Source organism: Vombatus ursinus, unplaced genomic scaffold (genome assembly GCF_900497805.2).
Source record: "Vombatus ursinus unplaced genomic scaffold, bare-nosed wombat genome assembly UNPS02011767.1, whole genome shotgun sequence".
Taxonomy (NCBI): domain Eukaryota; kingdom Metazoa; phylum Chordata; class Mammalia; order Diprotodontia; family Vombatidae; genus Vombatus; species Vombatus ursinus.
In genome coordinates this window covers 4,766,951-4,789,879 of record NW_020951545.1, presented here as the reverse complement: position 1 = coordinate 4,789,879, position 22,929 = coordinate 4,766,951, and the positions used below count along the sequence as shown (strand labels likewise).

The window sequence follows — 22,929 nt, the reverse complement described above, 5'->3', positions numbered from 1 at the left end:
ACTCCTTCATTTTATGGATGATGAAATTGAATCCAACAAGGGTTACACGACTAGCTCAAAGTCATACAGGTAGTGACAAAGTTGGTATACAAACCCAGATATCCTGACTCCAAGTCCAGTGCTCTTCCAATGGCTAACTATCAAAGGGGACAGAGAATTATCAGTCAAGTAAAAGGAGAAGAATCATCAGAGTGATAAATTATAGAAACTAAGGAAGGTTAGATTTTCAAAAGCCAGATATAGGAAAGAGGATATTATAGACACCAGTGTCAAAGGCTGCTAAGAAAAGTCAAGGAGAATAAGTATTGGAGAAATATCACTGGATTTGACAATGAAAAGGTCATTCTTGACCTTTGAGAAAACAGTGTTAGAGAAAGAAGAGAAATCAGGAGATTAAGGAGAAAATAGGTATTGAGGAAACGAAGGCAACTAAGTGGTGTAGTGCAGAGGCATCAAACACATGGCAGGAAACATTCCCAAGACTGGCTTGAAACAGATGAAAATGTAACTGGGAAATATTTAACAAAATAAAATTGCAGTAAAACACAGATAATATTACATTTTAAAACTGCAGGGATCCTTACGTATAGATTAATCATTTTTATTTGAGTTTGACCAACTGGCATAGTAGACAGAGTGCTAGAACTAGAGTCAGGAAGACCCAAATTCAAATCCAGGCTCAGAAATTTATTAGCTTGTATGATCTTGGGCAAGTCACTTAACATCTGTTTTCTTCAATTTCTTCAATTGTAAAGTGGGAATAATAATAGTACCTACCTCACAGAGTCATTGAGAGGATCAAATGAGATAATATTTATGTTATTACTGTTGTGGTGGTGGTTGTTACTTAGAAAAACTACTATAACATTGTTCACTGAAGCCTGGGAAAGGGAAAAATTTGTGAAGGATGGGGACGTACTAGCAATCTACACATATCTGAAGGGATTCCACATGGAAGGGAGATTAGAGTTATTTTACTTGGTTCCAAAAGGCAGAACTAATCAACAATGTGTAAAAATCAAATAGACAGTATATGTAAATTGAAGAAAATGTTTCTGGCAATTAGAACTATCCACAAGTAGAATGGAATACCTATAAAAGTAGTGAGCTCCCCATCATAGGAGGCCTTCCAATGAACATCTTCCTACCTCACTTCTGGCTCTTAGATTCCCATGTTTCCTTCAAATCTCTGCTCAAGTGATACCTATAATACAAAATTTTTCTGGATCCCTCCAGCTTCTAGTGCTCTCCTTCCTCAAATTTACTTTGCATTTTTTAGAATAAATGTATGTGTTCAGAGGTTGTCTACTCTGGTAGAACATAAGCTCCTTGAAGGGTAAGACTTTTATTTTTGTCTTTGTATCCTCTACTTTTAGTACACAGTAAGCACTTAATAAATACTAGTTATTTGTTTGTTTGATATTCATTCCCAAAGACTGATATAATCATTGGTAATTTCACAAGAAAAAGCAGCTTACAAGTTTTGTGAATATGAACACACAACCTATATAAAGACTGTATTTCCAAATGACAATATAAATAGGGAAGAGGAGAAAGGGAATAGAAATGAGCAATGTTCTATAGAATACTTCATAAAACAGCTTTGCTCTTCTCCCAAATCTTAGCACATTTCAGGATAAATCCTGGCTTATTTCAAAATATGGCATATCTACAAGACCATTAAAAAAAAGTCCCAATTAAGTTACCGCAGATTACTTATATTCTTTTTTTTTTTTTTACTGAAATTGATTACACCCTCAAAGTATGATGATCAAATCAAGTCACTTACAATTCACATCAGAATACATTAATTAAGTTTAAAGGTGTATTCCTGCAAGTTTTTCTAGGTTTGGAAAAGCAGTAGGGACATCCTCTCACCTATCTGCAATTAGTATCTCCCTAAAGCGACAATTCTGAGCTCTTCCAATTGATCTGAAGCATTTCATTTCCCATTGCCTTCCACTGATAAAGAACTTACATTTTTTTGCAGTGTGGGCATTTTGCTAGAGTGTTGAACCTCAGTTCCATCCACTGTAAAACAAAGAAAGAAAACGAGAGGAAAATAGTTGGAAAAAAATCAGACCTGAGAAAATATTTACATCACAATGTCACCAGGGATCACTGCAAAAACATCCCACTTCTCATGCTTTCTTAAGGCCTGCCTCCCCCAACTCTCTGCTTACTCCTTAAATGGAATAGCTTTGGCATTTTCCCCATGACACAGTTCCCATGACTTTCCCCAGGCTCTTTGACGTAATCCAGGTTCATTTTACAACCTAGGCTGAAGGGAAGTTTGTAATTAAGGTCATTTCTTTCAGTTTTAGGACTGTGCTCATTCCCAGTGGGCTGGGACAAACAGCCTGTGGGACTATCCCAAACAATGAACCTTTGCACCTAGTGACACCATTCATCCTGAAGGCTCCTATTCCCAGTTCTCTCTGCCCCTCCTCCTACATACTCCTCCATAATCTTTATAGTCAGTATTTTACAGAAGCAAATCTTCAGGACCCATACTGCACTGCAATGACCCAGTTTACAAAGCCATGAAGAAAAATAAGCAGAAAAGTCAGATTAGTGTAAGAGGAGGTTATGTTTGGCAGGGTATTTGAGAGGAAGCCAGGACCCTGCTTTTAGTCCAGTGCTCCTTTTAATGATGTCAACCAAGAGAAACTTACTACACCCCTGTTTCAAGTTCCCTACCTGTAAATGCAGAGATTGGGATCTGCTACTTATCTCACAAGGATGGTATTTAAATGCCTAAATGCTTTGTATTAATTAGCAATTTGTAGGGTTTCGAAAGAAGATAATACAAAGTTGCAAATAAACTATCATTACACCTAGAATATTAATCACCATTCTCTATCATGCTACCTTCCAATGAAAAGCTAGTTTCATTTACATTCAATGGGAAATTTTTTTAATAGTTCAGAGTTCTCCATCAAAGAAATTATTTTAGCTTTATTGAAATAATTCTTTTAATTTGGACCCAAAATTTATTTACCTTTTTTTTTTTTAGAACTTTTGGATTCTCATTTTCTCTGGTACTCCAAAGTTATACAAATGCAGATGTCCACACAATAGGAGATGTAGCTGAAAAATGCCTTTTACTGGGCATTTGTTATGCCTTGAAGAGGAACCTTAGGAACAGGAACAAACTGGTCTTCATTTGCCCAGATTCTTTTTTTTCTCTTTCAAGGAGTTAGCTAACCCTCAGTTGTTCTCTCTTCCTTGGTCACAAATGTAAGCCAACTGCCAATAAGCCCTGCACCTTCAATTCACAAAGAAGGGATTCCTTTCAATAGTCAAAAAGGTCAAGTCAACCTTCATGATTATAACACTCTCTTCCTGTAAGAAGATGTAATAATTTGTGTTAACTATTTTGCTGACATTACAGAAATGGTTTCACTGATGCTGTATCACAAATCCTCTAGATAATCAAATTAATTAATCAATAAATATTTATTAAGTCCCTATTATGTGTCAGGCATGGAGCTAAGCTCTGTGGATACAAAGTCTAAAGCCTAATAGTTGCTACCCACCATAAGCTCACAATCTAGCTGGAAGTGACAGTATGTACATATGTAGGTAGATACAAAATAGAATAAAGGTTATATATGGGAAAGGGATGGCATCAACATCTGGGGGGATGGTGGTGTGTGAGCTGAACTTTAAAGCAAATTGAGGATTCTAAGACACAGAGGTAAGGGGGAAGGGCATTCTAGGTATGAGAACAGCCAATATCAGATATTGAGTGCTGTGTGAGTGGAGAGTATATGTGTGAAGGTGAATAATACATAGTAACAATGGAAGTAGGATGTAGCAGGTCGTAAAAAACTTTAAATGAGATTATATTTTACCCCTAGAGGTAATAGGGAGCCACTGTGGTTCATCAAATAGGGAAGTGACATGCACTTCAGGAAATATAGTTTGACAGCTATGTGGATTACAGACTGAACTAGGAAGAAATGAGACAAGGAGACCTCTTGGTAGGCTATATCCCAAATAATAAAGGCCAAAGCTGTGTGAATGGAGAGGAGGGTACAGGTGGGAAAGATGTTGGGGAGGTAGAAATGAAAAGATTTAACAACTAAATGGATAAATGGGGTGAGATTGAGAAGTCAAACATGATACTAAGGTTATAAAACTAGGTAAATGGAAGGGCAGTGATACCCTCAGAAATTCAGAAGAAAGATGAGTTTTGGGGGATGGATAACAAGGTCTGTTTTAAATATAATGAGTTTGAGATGCCTTGCAAAACACTTTTTTCTGTAGCCCCTGAACTTAGCACAGTTCCCGGCACATTGTAAGTCCTTAATAAACATTTGTGTATAATTGGTAATCGAGTTCAAAATGTAAAATAGACAGTTGTTGATGTAGGAGTAGAGTTCAGGAAAGAGACTAAGAGTGTGTGCGTGTGTGTGTGTTTGTGTGTGTGTGTGTCTGTGTGTCTGTGTGTGTGTGTCTGTGTGTCTCTGTGTGTCTGTGTCTGTGTCTGTGTCTGTGTGTCTGTGTATCTGGAAACCACCAGCACAGAAACAATTAAATTCATGTGAGCTAATGAGATCACCCAGGAGGAGAATAAAAGAAAGAACAGAAGAGGGGCAATAGCAGAACTTTGGTTTATAGAAACAGTTAGGAGGCATGATATGGCTGATGATCCAGCAAAGCATACTGACAAGGAATAGTCAGAGAGGTATGAGAAGAAGGTAGTCAATAGTCTCAAATGCTGAAGAGAAGTAAAGGATAAAGGCTGACTAAAAAAAAGTTAAGAGATCATGGTTAACTTTGGAGAACAGTTTCAGTTGAGGAAGTTGGAACCCAAGTTGCAAAGGATTGAGAAATGAGAGGTCAGGAAGTAGAAATAAGGAATGTAAATAGCCTTTGCTATGTTATCTGGCAGATTGATTAATTTTTATTTGTTTGGTATGGCAATTTTATCTTACTGGATTTGGAATATTACATTTCCCACTTCACAAGCCATGAACTCAGGTATTCCATACCTAAGAAAAGAATGGCCTGATAAGTCAATCCTGGGACCACAAATCAAAAGTTGGGAGCTAAAATCCTAATTCTGCATCTGACATAGTTATTATGCCAATATGGAAAATTTTACTAATATTTGGAAAGATAATTGGGTCCTAGAGTCAAAGGACCTGGGTTCACATCCCACCTCAGATGCTTATTAATTGTTAACTTTGGGTAACACAAACACAATATTTAATCTCCTTCCTCATCCTTAAGATGAGTAGATTGAACTCAATGGCCTCTAAGAAACTGCCAGGTCTAAATCTATAATCCAATCAATTCAGGTCTCAATTTTGTTTCTTTTTTTTTTTTTAAGAAAAACGGTTGGAACTCAGTTAGTCTAACCTCATCTTTTTTCAGGTGATGAAACTGCGGCTCCAAAATGTTATAAAGTTTGATCAAGCTTACACAGCTTGTAAGTGGCAGATTAGATTCTGGATTTCCAGATTCCCATTAGGATTTATAAAAGGATGTAAAAAAGTACTTTCCAAAAAAATTTTCTCTTTAAAATGAATTTAAAATATTAAAAAGTCATTTATGAACTAATATAATCAGTTGATGTTTTTACAGTAAATACTTAATTCACACAACCAGCCACATATAAAAGCAATACCTTGTCTTCTGTCTTCCAAATACTTAAAATGTTCCATGATTTCATAGGTGAAGTTAATAACTGCACTGACACAGATCTCAACCTCTATATGCTTAAGCAGTGGTTATTCAAGAGTGCTGGAGGCCAAAATAATTCATTCTGCGGTGGGCCAGCCTTCTGGTAATGAGTCCCTTTGACTTCTGAACTTTAGCTGATCCTCAGAAAACAACTTATCATCTGAACTGTCCTTCAAACTTTTCTAGATTGAGATGACATTCCAGAACTTGTGTACTGCTGGCTTTGAGAACATCTGGTCACCTCTACATCACCATGTGACATTGGATTCCTCATTCTTCAGGAGACATTTCATCCCTTGCCACCCTTTCCAGTCAGTCAGTCAAGAAACATTTATTGAGCACTTACTTTACTTGAACTGGCCATACCTGGAATTCACTTCTTCCTAACCTCTGCTTCAGAGTCCCTTTATTTCTTTAAGATTCAGCTCAGGTACTAAGTTTAGCACAAAACCTTTCCTAATTCCCCCAACTGCAAGTGCCCTGCTTCCCAAATAATGTTGTATTGAACTACTTTGTGTTTGTTATTTATTCACTTTGTATTTATCCTGTTTATATTTGTATATGTCTTTTTCATTTCCTCCGTTCTAATGTGAGGTCATTAAGAGTACAGACTGTTTCATTCTTTGCACTTGAATTCCTAGCACCTAGCACAGTGCCTGGTATATAGTAGTCCCTTTATAAATAATTAGTAATTGTTTGGTCAATTGATACTATCTACCAGGCACTACACTAAGCAACACAGATGCAAAGAAAGTCAAAGACAGTACCTGCCCTCAAAGACCATCCCTTCTAATGAGAAGTCAACTAAGTACATAGAGGGTACATACAGAGTAGATGAAGGCAGTTTCAGAGGGGAAGTCACTAGCAGCTCTGAGGACCAGGAAAAGTCTCCTGCAGAAGATGGGATTTAGGCTGGACCTTGAAGGAAGCTAGAAAAACTAAGAGGAGGAGCTGAGGGCGCTATGGATGCTCAGTGCTGGATGCTCTCATGCCCCACATCTAATCTCTCATGCCCTCCAACACATCAGGACAGGGGAAGGACTCACCCTTTTTTAGCCCTCATCACTTAGCAACCTCTCTTCTTTTGAGGTTCATTCCATTTATCTACATCATTATACCTAGATCCTTGTTACTAAGCTCTAGGAATTGCTATGAAAAATTTCAGTTTCTCATTCAGTCTCCAGGTCACTTCCCTGCCTCTCCCAAGGGCTTTCAGGACTTCACTCAGTCTTTCTTTCCACTCTAATTCTTGTCCTCTATCTTGGAGGCTTTAATGTCCACAAGGATGTGTCTTCAAACACTGTGCTGTCCAATTTATCAAACCCCTTTTTCCCCCATAACCAGGGACTAAACCCTACAGCCCTCATGTAAAGGAATCACTGTATTCTGTTGGGTTACAATGAGGATTGAAGAGTGCATAAAAGAGAAGGGACGTAGATGACAGAATAAAATCAGTGATATGCCTTCATCAAACACAGAGGTGAACAACAATAGGAAGATAATTGCTGTAATCTTTCAGCAAGAAGAACTGTAAGGGAATGAGAGAAGTGTCAAGAGGAAGGAGTGAAAGAGGGGACGTGAAAGTGAAATGTCTCAACCCAATGAGGGAGGATATCCCACTGAAGAACACTCCCATGGGGTAAAAGGCATATTCTTAATGGTAGAGGGGGATCATACAATGAGTTTAATATGCAGAAATTTGGTGCACAGGGAGATCACTTCATCTGAGAGAGTGTTGTGTCTCCATAGACAATATTCTGCTTCAGGAGAAGGGAAATCAGAACTCCTGGGGGGTAGGAAAACATGGTTATAAAGAGGAAATCTCATAACAAAGTAGAAAGAGAATGATGATGGAAAGGTGGGGTAAGGGGAAGAACTGGAACAAATGAGTGGGGTCACAGGGAAATTTCTGCCATGAGGCCATGTCTCCATCCCCATTATTTCTCTTATGGATTGAAACTTCTAAACGTGAAGAACAGTAAAAAAGAGGTGAGGGATCAAGGCAATATCAAAGGCAATAACAGGGTTTGGCTAAAACATAGTACTCAAATGTAGTACTTAAGAGATTTTAATTCCATAAGAAACACAGAAAGATTAAAGTATGAATAAGTATGTTTACAGACCATGATGCAAAGAATAATAGCACAGAATAGAGAGAAACAGCAGAAAGTTAATGAAAAGAACAAGATAAAGAAATCTTTCTTAGAAAAAGGTACAGAAAAAGGAAAAAATAACAACTAAAATAATTGGAAAGGAGAGAAGTCCATGAACTTATAAAAATATTTTGAGAAGATGGCAGAGTAGCAAGAAGTACAGCAAACTCTTTAATGGTGACAGGAACATTCAAGACATGAACCCAGAAAAAGAGAATGGCTCCAAAACATCTACAAGCAAAGTTTCACTGAAAATCACAGCTTGGGCACAAATTCAACTAGAATTCCTGGAAGAGATTTTGAATTAAATTGGAATGGGGAAGAATTATTACTAATTTTTTAAAAAAGAAAGTAATCAATAATCACTTTCCTGACAAAATGGCTACCTGAATAGGTCAATTCCCTAGCTCCTTTACAGATACTATAGAAAAACTCTTTTCCCTAGACTGAATAATAATTAAGAAATCTAATGACAAACCACAGTGACAAGTTCTACCACAGAACTGCACTAAATTTACTCAGCCAGAAGCCCACAGAAATAGAAAAGAGTATAACAGTCTGATCAGAGACCAGAAAGGAAAAGCTTATAACCTGGCAAGGCTTTGTGTCCAGAAGCAGGAAGAATAAAGGATTACTCTGAGGACATGCCCAAGGAAGTCGGAAAAGCCCCAGGGATAGGACTTTGGAAGCCCAAGGGAAGAGGAGCTGGTACTACCTTGTGCCTCAGTGCTCAGACTTGGACAGCCCAGGCTCAGGAGTTGTGATATTCCTAACACTCTATCTTGAGATACCAGAGAGAGCTCTAATTGATTCAGTGCTCTAAAATTTAGTCCAGATAGGCATAGCCCCAGCAGGTAGAAGTCATGACCAGAACCCAGGGAACCCAGAGTGAGACTAAGCATTGTAAACCAAGCCACCCAAAAGTGAAGCGGGGTAAATCCTGGCACTAGTTCAAAGCTCTAATTCAGGAACTAAAGCTGCAGAAAGGAGCATTTTTTAAAAAAGCCAAGCATTATCAACCTCATTGCATATCTAACTCTGTAACAGCTACAAGCAAAGACTCAAAGGAAAAAAATATTTTCCATAAAGACTACATGAATCCCTAGAAGAAATGAAGCAAGAGATAAGAAATGAAATAAAGGTCCTTAAAGAAGAAATTAGAATGTGAATAAGTTGCTTAGATGAGAAAGTAATAAACCTTACCCAATAAAGGAGCTCCCTGAAAACTAAAATAGACCAAATAAAAATCAATGGCTCCATAAGACAACAAGAAATATTAGAAAAAAATCAAAAGATTGAAAAATGGAAGAAAATATATATTAAAAACAACCAAATTGGAAAATAGTTCAAACACTAATCATTTAAGAAAAGTTGCAGTGTTTGCGAACTATGATTAAAAACAATGATGAGTAAGCTCTTTTTTGGTCATGGCTTTCAGGTAATCTGATAATTCTTAACTTATCTCTCCTCAATTTATTTTCCAAGTCAATTGGTTCTGCTATGAGTTGCCTTATATTTTCTACTTTTTCAGTCTTAATATTGCTTCTTGTCTCATGGAGTCATTAGCTTTAATTTGGTGCTTTCTAATTTTCAGAGTGTTTGTTGTTTGGGCAAGGTTTTAAACCTCCTGTGCCAAGCCATTAATTCACCTTCCAATTCCTTCTCCTATAGTTCTAATTTCTTTTCAAATTTTTTCCTCTAGTGCTGTAATTTAATTTACAAAAAAAAATTAACTTTTTTTTAACTCTTGCTTCATCTCTTTCTGGAAATCTAGTTTTTTCTTTGAGACTTTGCTTGTAGATATTTTAGAGCCATTTTCTTCTGGGTTATGTCTTGAACATTCCTGTCACCATAGAAGAGTTTGCTATATTTCTTGCACTCTGCCATCTTCTCAAAATAGTTTTATAAGTTTATAGACTCCAAGTTAAGAACTCATGTGTTAAGTAATCCATTCTCATAAAGGAAATAGAACTAGCTGCAAGGGAACTACAAAAAGAAGGGAAAAAACTTCTGGTCCTTATGGACTTATGAAAGTATTCTTTCAAACTTTTATTTTTTTTTTTTTGGTGAAGCAATCAGGGTTAAGTGACTTGCCCAGGGTCACACAGCTAGTGTCAAATGTCTGAGGCCAGATTTGAACTCAGGTCCTCCTGACTCCTAGGCCAGAGCTCTATCTACTGAGCCACCTAGCTGCCCCTCAAATTTTTAAAGACTGATAAATACCTATACTATACAAATTGTTCTCAAAAAATGAGTAAGTACTTTATCAGACTTCTTTTGGAGACAAATTTAATACTAATACTTAAACTGGAATAGGAAAAAACATAGAAGGAGATCTATAGACCACTATCATTAAAGAATATCAATTCAAAATAAATAAATAAATAAATAAAATCAAACAGATAATAGGATTTTCCTCCCAAGAAATCACTCATTATGACCAAGCTGGATTTATACCAGAGATGCAAAGATGGCTCAACACTAGTAAATCAACATATTAAACCTTATTATAACAAAACATCCAAAACCATATGCTCCAAATCTCTAATAATAAGAGAAATGCAAATCAAAACAAGGAAGTTAGTGACAAAGGGAAAGGCTCCACATAGACCAAAATACTTATAGCAATATTTTTTGTAGTAGCAAACAACTGGAAACAAAGTACATAAATGCCCACCTATTGGGGAATGGCTAAACAAATTATACTATATGAAGGTAAAGGAGTATTATTATGCTATAAGAAATGATGAACATGATGAATACAGAGAAGCATGAAAAGACTTAGATTAACAGATGCAAAGTGAGTAGAACCAAGAAAATAGTCTACACAATGACTACAACAATGTAAATGGAAATAAAATAGTAAAAAAAATCAAAGTTGTGAAATTATGAAGAACAATATTTGCCCCAAAGAAGAGATTTGTGAAGATATCTCATGCCATTCTTTTTCAATTCTACGGGTGTGGACCATTGCATATAACTTCAGATTTTTTTTGATGTATTAAGGATTTGGCTGAATCTTTTTCTTCTCTTCTTCCTCTTATTCTTTCTTTTTAACTCTTTGTTCTAAAGCATAGTTCTCTGAGAGGAGGAGTAGAGGGATTACAGGGAGAAATCTAAGTGATATTAAAAAAAAAGATATCAATAAATTGAAAAAAAGAGAAGAAAAAGAACAGGACTTATAAAGTCAGGAAAGTTCATTTCAAATCACAGCTCCGAGACTAAATATATGACCATGAGCAAGTCATTTTACGTCTCCAAGTCTCAGTTTCCTAATCTGTAAAATGGAAGGAATGCTACATGCACCACCTACCTCACAGGGTTGTTGTGAAGAGAGCACTTTGTAAACCTTAAAGAACTATAGAAATGTGAGTTGTTAATACAGAACAAAAACAAGAGTTGGGCTGCTTTGAAGTACACCATTCAGACATTTTAGACAAATGGGAATATGCTGTTGTCATTATAGAAGGCCGTGGGTACTTGTAGGTATTTGTTATGTCTCCAGAAATTTCTTCCTCAAGAATAGAATTCAGGTCATCCTGCTGTTGGGAATATCTTCCTTTTCCTGTCCCCCCAAATCTATACCAATTGAAGTCCTACCACTTGAGAAGGTCCAGGTGAAATACCACTGATCACACAGGCCAGAGGCACTTGATTCTTTCTCTTAAACCTGAAGGCACTTAATTTATCTCACTCTAAAATAGGACCCAGTCAATTCTCTGACCCTGTTATGTTGTTCATTTAGTTACATGAATGTTGAAAAAAATTGGGGAAGTTATAAGGATTTTAATTCACGTATACTGAGGCTGTTTATGCATATGTTTCAGCTCTCCAAAAAGGTGGCAAGTTGCCAGACAATAGGACTGACTGCCTCTTGTATATCAAGCATAGTAGAAAGAATATTGCACTGAAAGCCAGAAGACTTAGGTTAATAACATTATCTCTGATACCTAGTTTTGTAACCTCAGCCAACCAATTAAACCTTTCAGTCCTGTATACTCAACTGTAAAATCAAGAGTTGGATTAGGTGTATGCAAGGTCCCTAAGATTATAAGGTCCCTAATGTCCCTAAGATGGTGAGGTTCTAAGATTCTATGGCTCAAAGAATCTTCTGTGATTTTTGTTCCCCAAACAGCAATTAGCACACTTTCATGTCCAATAAAGATGTGCTGAATGAATGATGGTATTGCACTTAGCTAACAGTGCCTAGACGATTATGAGTTAAAACTAAATGCAACTATCTTTAAAAAAGCCCTAGACATTTACAATGATCCACAATTTCCTCATTGAGGTAATTCCCAATACAAATTTAGTTCATAATTGCTCCAAGCTCTCTAATCTTGTGTGCTTGGAGCTCTCTTCTTGCTCTCTCTTTTTTTAAACTGGAGAATAACAGTGTACTATTTTGGTACATGTTATTACTTACAGCATTACAATTTAAAATTACTTTAAAAATAAACCTGTGTGTGACCCTGGGCAAGTCACTTAACCCCAACTGCCTCACCAAAAAACAAACAAAAATAAATAAATAAATCTAAAGTTCTAACTGTACCTCATTGACTTCCTACATTGCTAACATGCCAGCAGGTGTTTACTTTGGAGACCTATTGCAGATATGGGTCAGTCAGTAAAGAAGCATTTATTAAGTAAATGCTATGTGCCAGGCACTATGCTAAGTGCTGGGGATACAAAGACAGGAAAAAACAGTACTTTCCCTAAATGAGTTTATATTCTAATGGCAGAGACAAAATACAAATAAGTAGGTCATAAAGGAAATAGAGTAAATGGAAGGTAATCTCACTGAGGAAGGAAACTAGCAGCTGAAGGAACGTAGTGGCAAGTCCTGTTTCAGAAGTTGAGACATGAGCTAAGCTTAAAGGAAGCCAGGAAAGCTAGGAGGCAGATGCAAGAAGAAAGAGCATTAGGTATAGAGGACAGCCAGTACAAAAGGACAGAGATGGGAGACAAAATGTCCTAGGAAAGAACAGAATGTAGGCTAGTGTAGGTATATGACAGTGTGCATGGGGAGGAGTAATGTGTAAGAAGACCAGAAATGTTAGAAGAAGCCAGGTTATAAAGAGCTTTAAAAGTCCAACAGAGGATTTTATTTTTGATCCTAAAGGTGATAAGAAACCACTGGAGTTTATTATATAAGGTGTGTACCTATATTGCTTTGATAGCCAAGTGGAAGATGAATCAAAATGGAAGAGAGACTTGAGGCAGAAAGACTTAGTAGGAGTCCAGGTAAGAAGTGATAAGGACCTAAACAAGGGTGGTGGCTACAGGAGTGAAGAAAAGGGGACACACCCAAAAAGATTTGTGAAGGTAGAAAGGACAAGGCTTGGCAATGGGTTGGCTATGTAGAATGTGTAAGAGTGATGAGTTGAGGATGACACTAAGGTTGGGAGCCTGGGGAACTGAGAGGATGCCTTTAACAGTAATAGAGAAGTTGGGAAGAAAGGAAGATGGAGGAGTAAAGCTAATGAATTGTTTTGGATAAGAAGAGTTTAAGATGCCTCCAGGGAATCCAGTTCAAGAGGTGGAAATGTGAAACTGTAGCTCAGGAGAAAAATAAGGGTTGGATAGAAAGATCTGCAAATCATCAGCATAGAGATGATAAACGTAATGTTGCTAATGAGTTCACTAGGTGAGATAATATAGAGGAAAAAGAGAAAAGGACCCAGGATAGAGCCTTGGGGGATACCCACAGTGAATTTGTGACATGGGTGAAGGTCCAACAAAGTGAACTGAGAAGTCAGACCAATAAAACTAGGAGAGAGCAGTATCATGAAAACCTAGAGAGAAGAGTTGATCCTGGAGGAGAAGGCCATCAATGATGCCAAGTACTGCAGAAATCAAGAAGGTTGAGGATTAAGGAAATGTCATTAGATTTGGCAATTAAGAGATCACTGATGATTTGGGAGAGTTGAGTGATGAGATTGGAAGTGAGATTACAGAGGATTTACAGGAGAACGAGTGTAAAAGAAGTGCAAACACTAAGTGTAGATGGTTTTTTCAAGGAGTTGAACTGAAGAGAACAATAGAGGGACAGTAGGGTAGAAGGAGGATTTTATTTTAAAGGATAGGTGAAACAGATGTGTTTGTAGGCAGCATGGAAGGAATCATTGGATAGGAATAAACTGAAGATTAGAAAGATAATGTGTATGATAGTAGATGCAATTTTCTGGAGATGCTGGGAAGGGACAGGATTAAGGGCACATGTAGAGATTTGGCCTTGAAAAGTAAACAGGTCAAGTCAAATCAAGAAACTTTTATTAGGCATCTTTTATGTGACAAGCACTCTGCTAACTGCTGAGGAGACCAAAAAAGGCAACAACAACAAAAAAACCCAGTTCCTGCTTTCAAAGAGCTTATTAAAAATGTGATATAGACAGGGTAAGTTGGAGATAATCTCAGAGGGAAGGCACTAGATAGAGTAAGAAGGACTGTGAAAGGTTTCTTGCAGAAAATGGAACTTTAGTTGACACTTGAAGGAAACCAGGAGGCAGAAATGAAGAGGGAGAGTTTCTCTGGCATGAAGGTTGCCAATGAAAATGCATCTGGGAGATGAAGTGATGCCTTCAAGAAACAACAAGGAAGCCTGTGTCACTAGGCTTGAGCATGAGTATAAGAATAGAAAGGTAGTAAGGAGCAGATTATGAAGGGCTTTAAAAGCCAAACAGATGTTTATATTTGATTCAGGAGGTAATAGGAAGCCTCTGAAGCTTATTGAATAGACAAGTAACATGGTCAGACATGCACTTCAGGAAGATTTGCCTACTGAGTGAAGGATGAACTGAAGTAGAGAGAGACTTGAGGCAGGAAAGATCAATAAGCAAGCCATTGCAATAGTTCAGGCATGAGGTGACCAGGGCCTGTACCAAGGTGATGGCAGTGTGAGAGGACTAAAGTGTTTCAAAGGTAGAAACAACAAAATTTCACACTGATTGGATATGGGGGATGAGAGTGAGGAGTTGAGGACAACAGGCAGATTGTGAGCTTAGGTGACTGAATGGATGGTGGTCCTTCAACAAAAACAGGGAAGACAGGAAAAAGGGAGGGTTTAAGGGGGAAAATAATGAGTTCAGTTTTGGATATCTAGAATTTAAAATGTTTATGGGACATTCAGTTTGAAATGTCTAATATGCAGCTGGAGATGCAAAACTGGAGGTCAGAAGAGAAGTTAGGACTGCATAAATAGATCCGGAAATCATTTGCATAGATATGATATTAAATCCATGGGAGCTGAAGAGATTACCAAGCAAAATAGTACACAGGGAGAAGAGGCCCAGGACAGAATCTTAGGGGACACCCATGGTGGCGAGATATAGCCTTGGATGAAGATCCAGCAAAGGATACTGAGAAGGAGTTGTCAGATAGGTAGGAAAAGAATCAGGAGAGAGCAGTGTCATGAAAACCTAGAGAGAAAGGAATATCAAGGAGAAGAGGGTGATAAACAGTGTCAAAGGCTGCAGAGAGGTTAAGAAGGACGAGGATTAAGAAAAAGGCCATTGGACGTAGTAATTAAAAGATCACTGGCAACTTTGAAGAGAGCTGTTTTGGTTGAATAATTGGGTCAGAAGCCCATTACTGCAGAGAGTTAAGAAGAGAGTGAAGGGAAAGGAAATGGAGGCATCTATTGTGGAAGACCTCCTCAAGAAGTTTAGTCAAGAAAGGAAGGAGGCATATATGATAACAAATGGCAGGGATGGATGGATAAAGTGAAAAGGACGACTTCTTCACCTGAGTTCAGAATGAAACCAGACATAGGATGTCTGAATGATATGATAAAGAAAAATCATGGGGCAGCTAGGTGGAGCAGTGGATAGAGCACTGGCCCTGGAGTCAGGAGGACCTGAGTTCAAATCCCACCTCAGACCAAACACTTGACAATGTCACTTAACCCCAACTGCCTAAAAATTTTTAAAAAATTTAAAAAGAAAGAAAGAAAGAGCATAAAACAGCTTGGCACAAGATTTATACCATCTTCCCTAGATTTTCAAGGGCCAGTGAGAGCTCACCTGAAACCTCCAGAACCATAATGCTTTCCAAGATACAGATATCTGACTTGGAGTGGAAGTGAGACAGTGTAGCATAGGGGATAAAGAGTTGGCCTTGGAGCCAGGAAGACTTGTATGCAAGTCTACCTCTGACATACACTGGTTCTATGACTATGGTCAAGAAACAGTAGAGGAAACTTCCTTGCCAAGGTAATCCTTATGCCAATGAAATCACTGATCTAGTCCCTATCCCTATGTGAGTGCATGTTGTTTTCCCCATATGTAATTCCCTATAAGTATGTATATAATTTTTTTTGCATTTGTATCCTCACAACCTAGCATTGCACTTTGCACACAGTAGGCACTTAAAAATGCTTGCTGATCTGAATTGAATATTATCAGGAGATTGATTGTGAGCATTCAGAAAGGGGAGCAGTAAATGCTAAGGGCCAGTATGGATTTGTCTAGTATAGGTCATACCAGACTAAACGTATTTCCTTTTTTGATAGCATTACAGGAAAGGCAGTGTGGCATAATGAAGAGAGAACTGGCCTTTGAGTCAGGAGGACCTGGGATTAAATCCCACCTCTGACTTATATTGGCTGTGTGAGCCTGGGCAAATTACTTAACCTCTTTGTGCTCTAGGCAAATTTTTAGGACTATAAATTGTAGAGAGGTACCCAGTTCCACTGGTAGAAGGGGTTTCCTCACTTGGGAGTTCCCTATACCAGTGGAATCACAGGTGTAGTCTCTATCTCCCATCAATGGTGTCAAACTCAAATAGAAATAGGGGCCACTAATCTGTAAGTAAGGATCCTTGTGGGCTGCATATTAACTTAGTTTTATTATATTTTTATTTATTTTGTTAAATTTTTCCCAATTACATTTTAATCTGACTCTGGTCACACAGGTGAGTATTGTGCGCCTTGTTCAATCAGCTGCCATGTAGATAGATAAGTAAAGCAGTGGTTAGAACCCCGGGCCTATAGTCAAGAAGATCTGAATTCAGATTTCTCCTCAGACTCTAACTAGCTATGTGACCCTGGGCAAATCACTTAAACCTCTGTTTGTCTCAGTTTCTTCAACTATAAAATGGGGATAATAACATCACCTACCTCACAGGGTTGTTGTGAAGATCAAATGGGATCATATTTGTAAAGCACTTAGCACATAGTAGGTGCTATGTAAATATTTATTCCCTTCCTCTCTCCCTTTTGACACCTCTGCCTTACTGGATTAGTAGATTAAGGGAAGGCGGTAGTCAGCCCTTACACGTATGTCAGTAAGCTAATAAATTGTTTCATGATGTCCTTTGTGGACAAGTTGGAACAATGTGGGTTAGATGAAAATACAATTTTCGGATTGGGAACTGGTTGAATGACTGGACCCAGAGAGGGTTATGTGATTAGTATCAACCTGGAGATAGGTCTATAGTGGAATGCCCCAGGAATTTTTCCTTGACTCAGTTCTATTCAACATTTTAATCAAGGATATAATATTAATCAAGGATTAAAATGAAGGGGAAAATGGCATTCTGAATAAATTTACAAGTAACATGCATCTGGGAGGGAGAGCTAAGACAAATGGAAGAATCAGGATCCAAAAAGATCTTGGTAGTTTAAAATAGTGGGCTGAATCTAATAAGACAAAAGTTCACTTAATCCCAGAGCTGAAAGGGAGCTCAGAGGCCACCTAGATACCAGGGGTTCTTAATATAGGCTCCAAAATGACCCCAAAAGGTCTGTGAATTTGCATGGGAAAAAGTTATATCTTTATTTCACCATAATAATAGCTAGCACTTATGTAGTTTTAAGTTTTGCAAAACACTTTGTTAATATTCCATTATTAATATTATCTCAATTGTAGTTGATTTCCTTTATAATCCTACATACCTTATTTTATCCATTTAAAAATACAATTCTGAGAAGGGGTCCCTAGACTTCACCAGACTGTCAAAAAGGTCCAGGATACACGAAAAAGATTAAGAACCCCTGATCTAGCCCAATGTGTGCCTGAATAAAAATCACAGAATTTTAGAGTTGGAGGGGATGTCAGCATTTATCTAGTCCAAACATATCCAGGAGTCTCAACTCTTAAAATACTCAACAATTCAACATCCAGCTTCTGCCTGAAGACTTCCAATGAAGAGGAACTTGTCACCTCTGGCTCTGCCCTTTGGGGTCCAACAGTTCAAGTCTAAGCCCTCTTCTACATGACTACCTTCATGACCCTGAGTCTTTTCTTCTCCAGTCTTTACATCCCAAGTTCCTTCAACTCATGCACATATGGCACAAATCAAGCTTCTCCACTATTCTGGTCACCATTCTCTGCACGTTCACCAGCTAATCAACAGCCTTGCTAAAATGTAGCACCTGAAAACACAGTATTGCCAACATGTTCTGACCAGGGCATTTCCTTTCCTTGGAACCTATGCATGTCTCTCTTAACAGACTAAAATTACAAAGGGTTTTTTGGCTCCCACATCACACTATTAACTCACATTGAGCTTGAAGTACTATAAAACCCCCATATTTTTTTTTTGAAACAAACTGCCTGTCTAATCATGCCTCTTCCCATCCTGCAGTAGTGAAGCTGATTTTTTTTAATCCAAGGGATAGGGATATAGGGATATAGTTATCCCCATAAATTCGACTCAATGCCCTGGTCCAGAAATATCACACTCCAAAGTGCTGCCTGAATCAAATTAAAATGTAATTGGGAAAAGTTTAACAAAATAAATTAAAATACAATGTAACACCGATAATTAATTTGTGGTTTTTTGATTCAATATATGATCTGCAGGAATCCATTTCTATCTGATGATAACACTGGTCTATACTCGCAGCGCTTCTTAAACTGTGGGTCGCAACACAGTTTAAGAAGCACTGAAGGGGTCATGAGTGGAAAACGTTTAAGAAGCCCTGGACTCTACAGCATTCTTCTCATCTTTGCTGCTGTTGTTATTCATTCATTTCAGTAGTATCTGATACTTCATGACCCCATTTGGGATTTTCCTGGCAAAAATCCTAGAGTGGTTTGCCATTTTCTTCTCAAGCTCATTTTACAGATGAGGAAACTGAGGAAAGCAGGGTTAAGTGACTTGCCCAGGATCACACAGCTAGTAAGTGTCTGACGCGAAATTTGAACTCAGAAAGATGAGTCTTCCTGACTCTAGACCCGGCACTTTTTTCCACTGCGCCACTTAGCTGCCCTTCATCTAACAGTATAGTAATCCTGTTAAACCAAGAAAGGTTGGACCAACAAGAAACTATGAAACTTCAAAGAAGCAATCACTGCTTCTTTTACTCATTTAAGAGGGCTACATGGAAGGAAAAGTGGGTTTAAAATCAGAGGACCTTGGTTCAAACTCCAGTTGTATAGCACTGGGCAAGTTTTTCTTCATTTATAAAATGAGGGTGTAGGGTTAAATGATGTCTAAAAACCTTTTTCTGCTCTAAATCCTTCCATCCTATGAAATGTAAAATTCTACATTTTAATTTTTAAAAATCAATTGGACATAATAGACAAAGCACAGCTAGAAAATCACTTATATAAAAATGATCTGGATATTTTACTGAACTTCAAGGTGAATATGAATCAACAGGATGAAATAGCACATACACATGCACGCACGCACGTGCACGAACACAGACACACACACTCCATATTAGGCCACCTTAATAAAAAGCTTCAAATACAGAATAAAGGAGGTGATAATCCACCTGTCTTCTGCTCTTTTCACATCCTAGCTAGAGTAGTGTATTGTGTTCTGGGCACTGCATTTTAGTAAGGACATGGACTAATTGGAGCACGTCTAGTAGAGGGAGAGCCAATGATGAGAGAATCAGGAAGGACTTTTTTTTTTTAAAAAAATCATTTGAAAGAATCAGGGATGTTACCCCAGTGAAGAAAATAATTAAGGGGAGTATATGAGAGCTATCCAATAATGAATTTTATAGCACTTTAAGGTTTACAAAGTGCTTGATAAATATTATGTCTTTTGATCCTCACAACAATGCTGAGAGGTGGGTGCTATTATTATCCCCATCTTACAAATGAGGAAATCAAGGCAAACAGAGGTGTCTGAGGGCAAATTTGAACTTAGGTCTTTCTGACTTCAAATTATCACCTAGCTTCCTATCTTCAAGTATTTATCTGAAGAACTGTCATGTGGAAGAGGAATTACAATTGTTCTACTTGGCATTAAATGGTAGAACCAGGATCCACAGGTACAAAGCTAGCTGCAGAGAGCTAGATTTTAATTTAACATGAAGAAAAACTTCTTAACAATTAGAACTATCCAAAGTAGCAGCCCTTTGGAACAGAGAGACATCATGTTAGGGTGGATAGGGCCCTCAACCTTGAGTCAGGCAGACTTAGGTTCGAATCCCCCCTTAGACACTGACTAGTTGTGTAACTCAGGGCAGGTCACTTAAAATTTGTCTCAGTTGTTGCTTCTATAAAATGAAGGAGTTGTATTCAGTGGCCTCTAAGGTCCCTTTCAGCTCAAAATCTATATAATCATATGACCTTTAGAGTTAAGAGTTCTTCATCAATGGAGGTAGTCTTCAAAAGGACTCTGTATAATCACTAATTGGAGGAATTATAGAAAAGGTTATCCTTTGATTACAAGTTGGACAAGATGATCTCAGAAGCACCTTCTGATTCTATAAAAATTACATTTGGCCATTAGGAGTAGAAAAACAGAAGTAGATGAGCGATAAAGAAGGAAGGGAAGGAATATTTTGGCCACAGATACGGGGAAACAAAAAAATATTAAGCAAGATGCAGGGGTGTTGGGCAAGGTAAATCCCTAAATTTGATTAACATCCCTAAATTTAGGCTAATTTTGTTTTGAATTGTTTTAAATGTCATTTTAATTAGGACACAATATATAGGAATATGCAGGGGGAGAAAAAAGGATTGTTAACTACAGACATATGTGTTTTTTTATTCAATTCAGTAGCTAGTGTCCATCTACAAAAAGGAAAATAAATACTGAATTATTAAAATAACAAAAAAAAATGGGGCCTTCCCTCAAAAATATCATCAGTCATTTACTTATTCATTCATTCCTGACTTCACTCAAGTCACTCTGAGCTTCAGTATACTTATATATAGAACAGGGATGGCAAAAGAGGATTTAAACAAGATAATAAACATAAAAAATGTTGCAAACCTTAAAGCACCATATCAGGGGTTCTTAAACTGGGGTCTATGAATTTATCTTTTTTTTAACATTCTGATAACTGTATTTCAGAGTAATTAGTTTCCTTTGTAATAGTATGTATTTTATTTTATTCATTTAAAAACATTAAGCTGAGAAGCCCATTGGTTTCACCAGACTACCAAAGGAGTCCATGAAAAAAAATGGTTAAGAACCCCTGTAACATATAAATGCCATCATCATCGTCATCATCATATTTACTCCACCCTATAAGATCCTGTTGGATTGAGAGGCAGAAAAGACCTTAGAATTGTCTAATCCAGTTCTTCATAATACAGAAGAAGAAATTATTGCCTAGATAGATTAAGAGATTTGTCCAAGATCATAGAGGTAATAAGTAATATCCAGTGCTTCAACCAGGCCCTCTAACTTCCAATTCAATGCTCTTTCTAGAATATCAGATGGATTTGTTGTGAAGTTAAAATGAAGTAAGAAAGGAAGATAAGTACTTTATATTGATGAAAGTTATAATGATAATGGAGGAAAGAGATTTGCCTTCTGTATCTCATGCATATGGGAAATAACTCTTTCTACCCTCTGTTGTTGTTGTTGTTGTTGAGTAGTGTCTGCCTCTTAGTGACCCCACACTTACTTGACAAAGACAGTGGAGTGCCTTACCATTTCCTTCTCCAGCTCATTTTTCAGATGAGGAACTGAGGCAAACAGGGTTAAGCGATTTATCCAAGGTCACACAGCTAGTTAGTGTCTGAGACTGGATTCGAACTCAAGAAGATGAGTCTTCCTGATTCCAAGCCTAGTGCTCTATTCACTGTGTCACCTAGCTGTCCCCTCTAGACTTCCTCTTCATGTAGTGGCATCAAGTGGCATCCTTTGTAATTTTAGATCTTTTCCACTCTGCCTTTTTCTAAGAAAGGTTCTTTTAATACTTTTGTAGTCTCTCACACAATAGTTTGGATCTTCTATGATTCAGTAAAGTGTAAACTCTTTGAAAGCAAAGATAATTTCATTTTTGTCTTTGTATCCCCAAAGCCTAGTAGAAAGCCTTGCACACAACAGGTGCTTGTTAATGTTTATCAAGTAGAATAGGAACAGCAGATCATATCTGTTGACAAAATTAGTCTTCATGAATTAATTTCTTTTTTTGTCTGGACTTGTGTGTTTTATAATAAAAAAGTTACATAACTTTTGCTCAAATAAAATTACTTTCCCTTTCCTAACTTTGGATCCTCACCGCTTATCCAAATAAGGATAACAGAAATACTTGTACTGTGTGTGTAAGCATCTTTTGCCAACAAGACAATACAAATATGTAGAAAGCTTTTGATCAAAAAAAAATTAAAAACTTCCCCTGTATTTTAAAGTTATTAATGTCCTCACAGAAATTAGTCCAAGTTTTCATTGACACAACCAAACCCAGTGCTAAGCAACAGCAGCTCATATGATAAAAAAGCAAAGTTGTTCACTACACTCCCTCTTTGGGAAAAATCAGTATGAATGTTTCTGAAAGCTGCATGGGCAAGTCACCAAAGTGAGAGTTAGAAAGGACCTCATAAATGAATGAACAGCCAACAAATGGCCATGGCACCTTTGCTTGAAGCCCTGCAGTGGGGGACGCCTCCTGTGACTAGGCATTACGGTTTGTTTTCTCTGTGATCGACTCAAAGTACCTACCAGGAACGTGTTTCCACAGTGCCCACACACTACTCGCGTCCCCTCTGGTTGGGCTGGTAACGCAGGCTGAGCAGGCTGTTCTTCGGGAATTAGCATTACTGGGCCCAGACTAATGATGCGTCTACTGTGGAAAGAAAATTAAACAGCTTCCTCATCCCACAAGGAGACTGATGACAGAAAAGATCTAAAGACTCCTGGGCTATATAGCATATGGTCCCAACAT

At 37.7% G+C, this 22,929-nt stretch overlaps 1 protein-coding gene across 2 annotated transcripts in view; it reads right to left on the bottom strand.

Moving 5' to 3' along the window:
• Positions 1-22,929, bottom strand: part of PIP4P2 (phosphatidylinositol-4,5-bisphosphate 4-phosphatase 2) — a 78,187-nt gene that overhangs the window by 14,860 nt on the left and 40,398 nt on the right. For both annotated transcript variants that reach the window (XM_027856983.1, XM_027856984.1), the window contains 2 exons: positions 22,707-22,830; positions 1,979-2,031 (listed from right to left, as the gene is read on the bottom strand). In XM_027856983.1, coding sequence (XP_027712784.1) covers positions 1,979-2,031; positions 22,707-22,830 — 177 coding nt within the window. The remainder of the gene's footprint in view (positions 1-1,978; positions 2,032-22,706; positions 22,831-22,929) is intronic.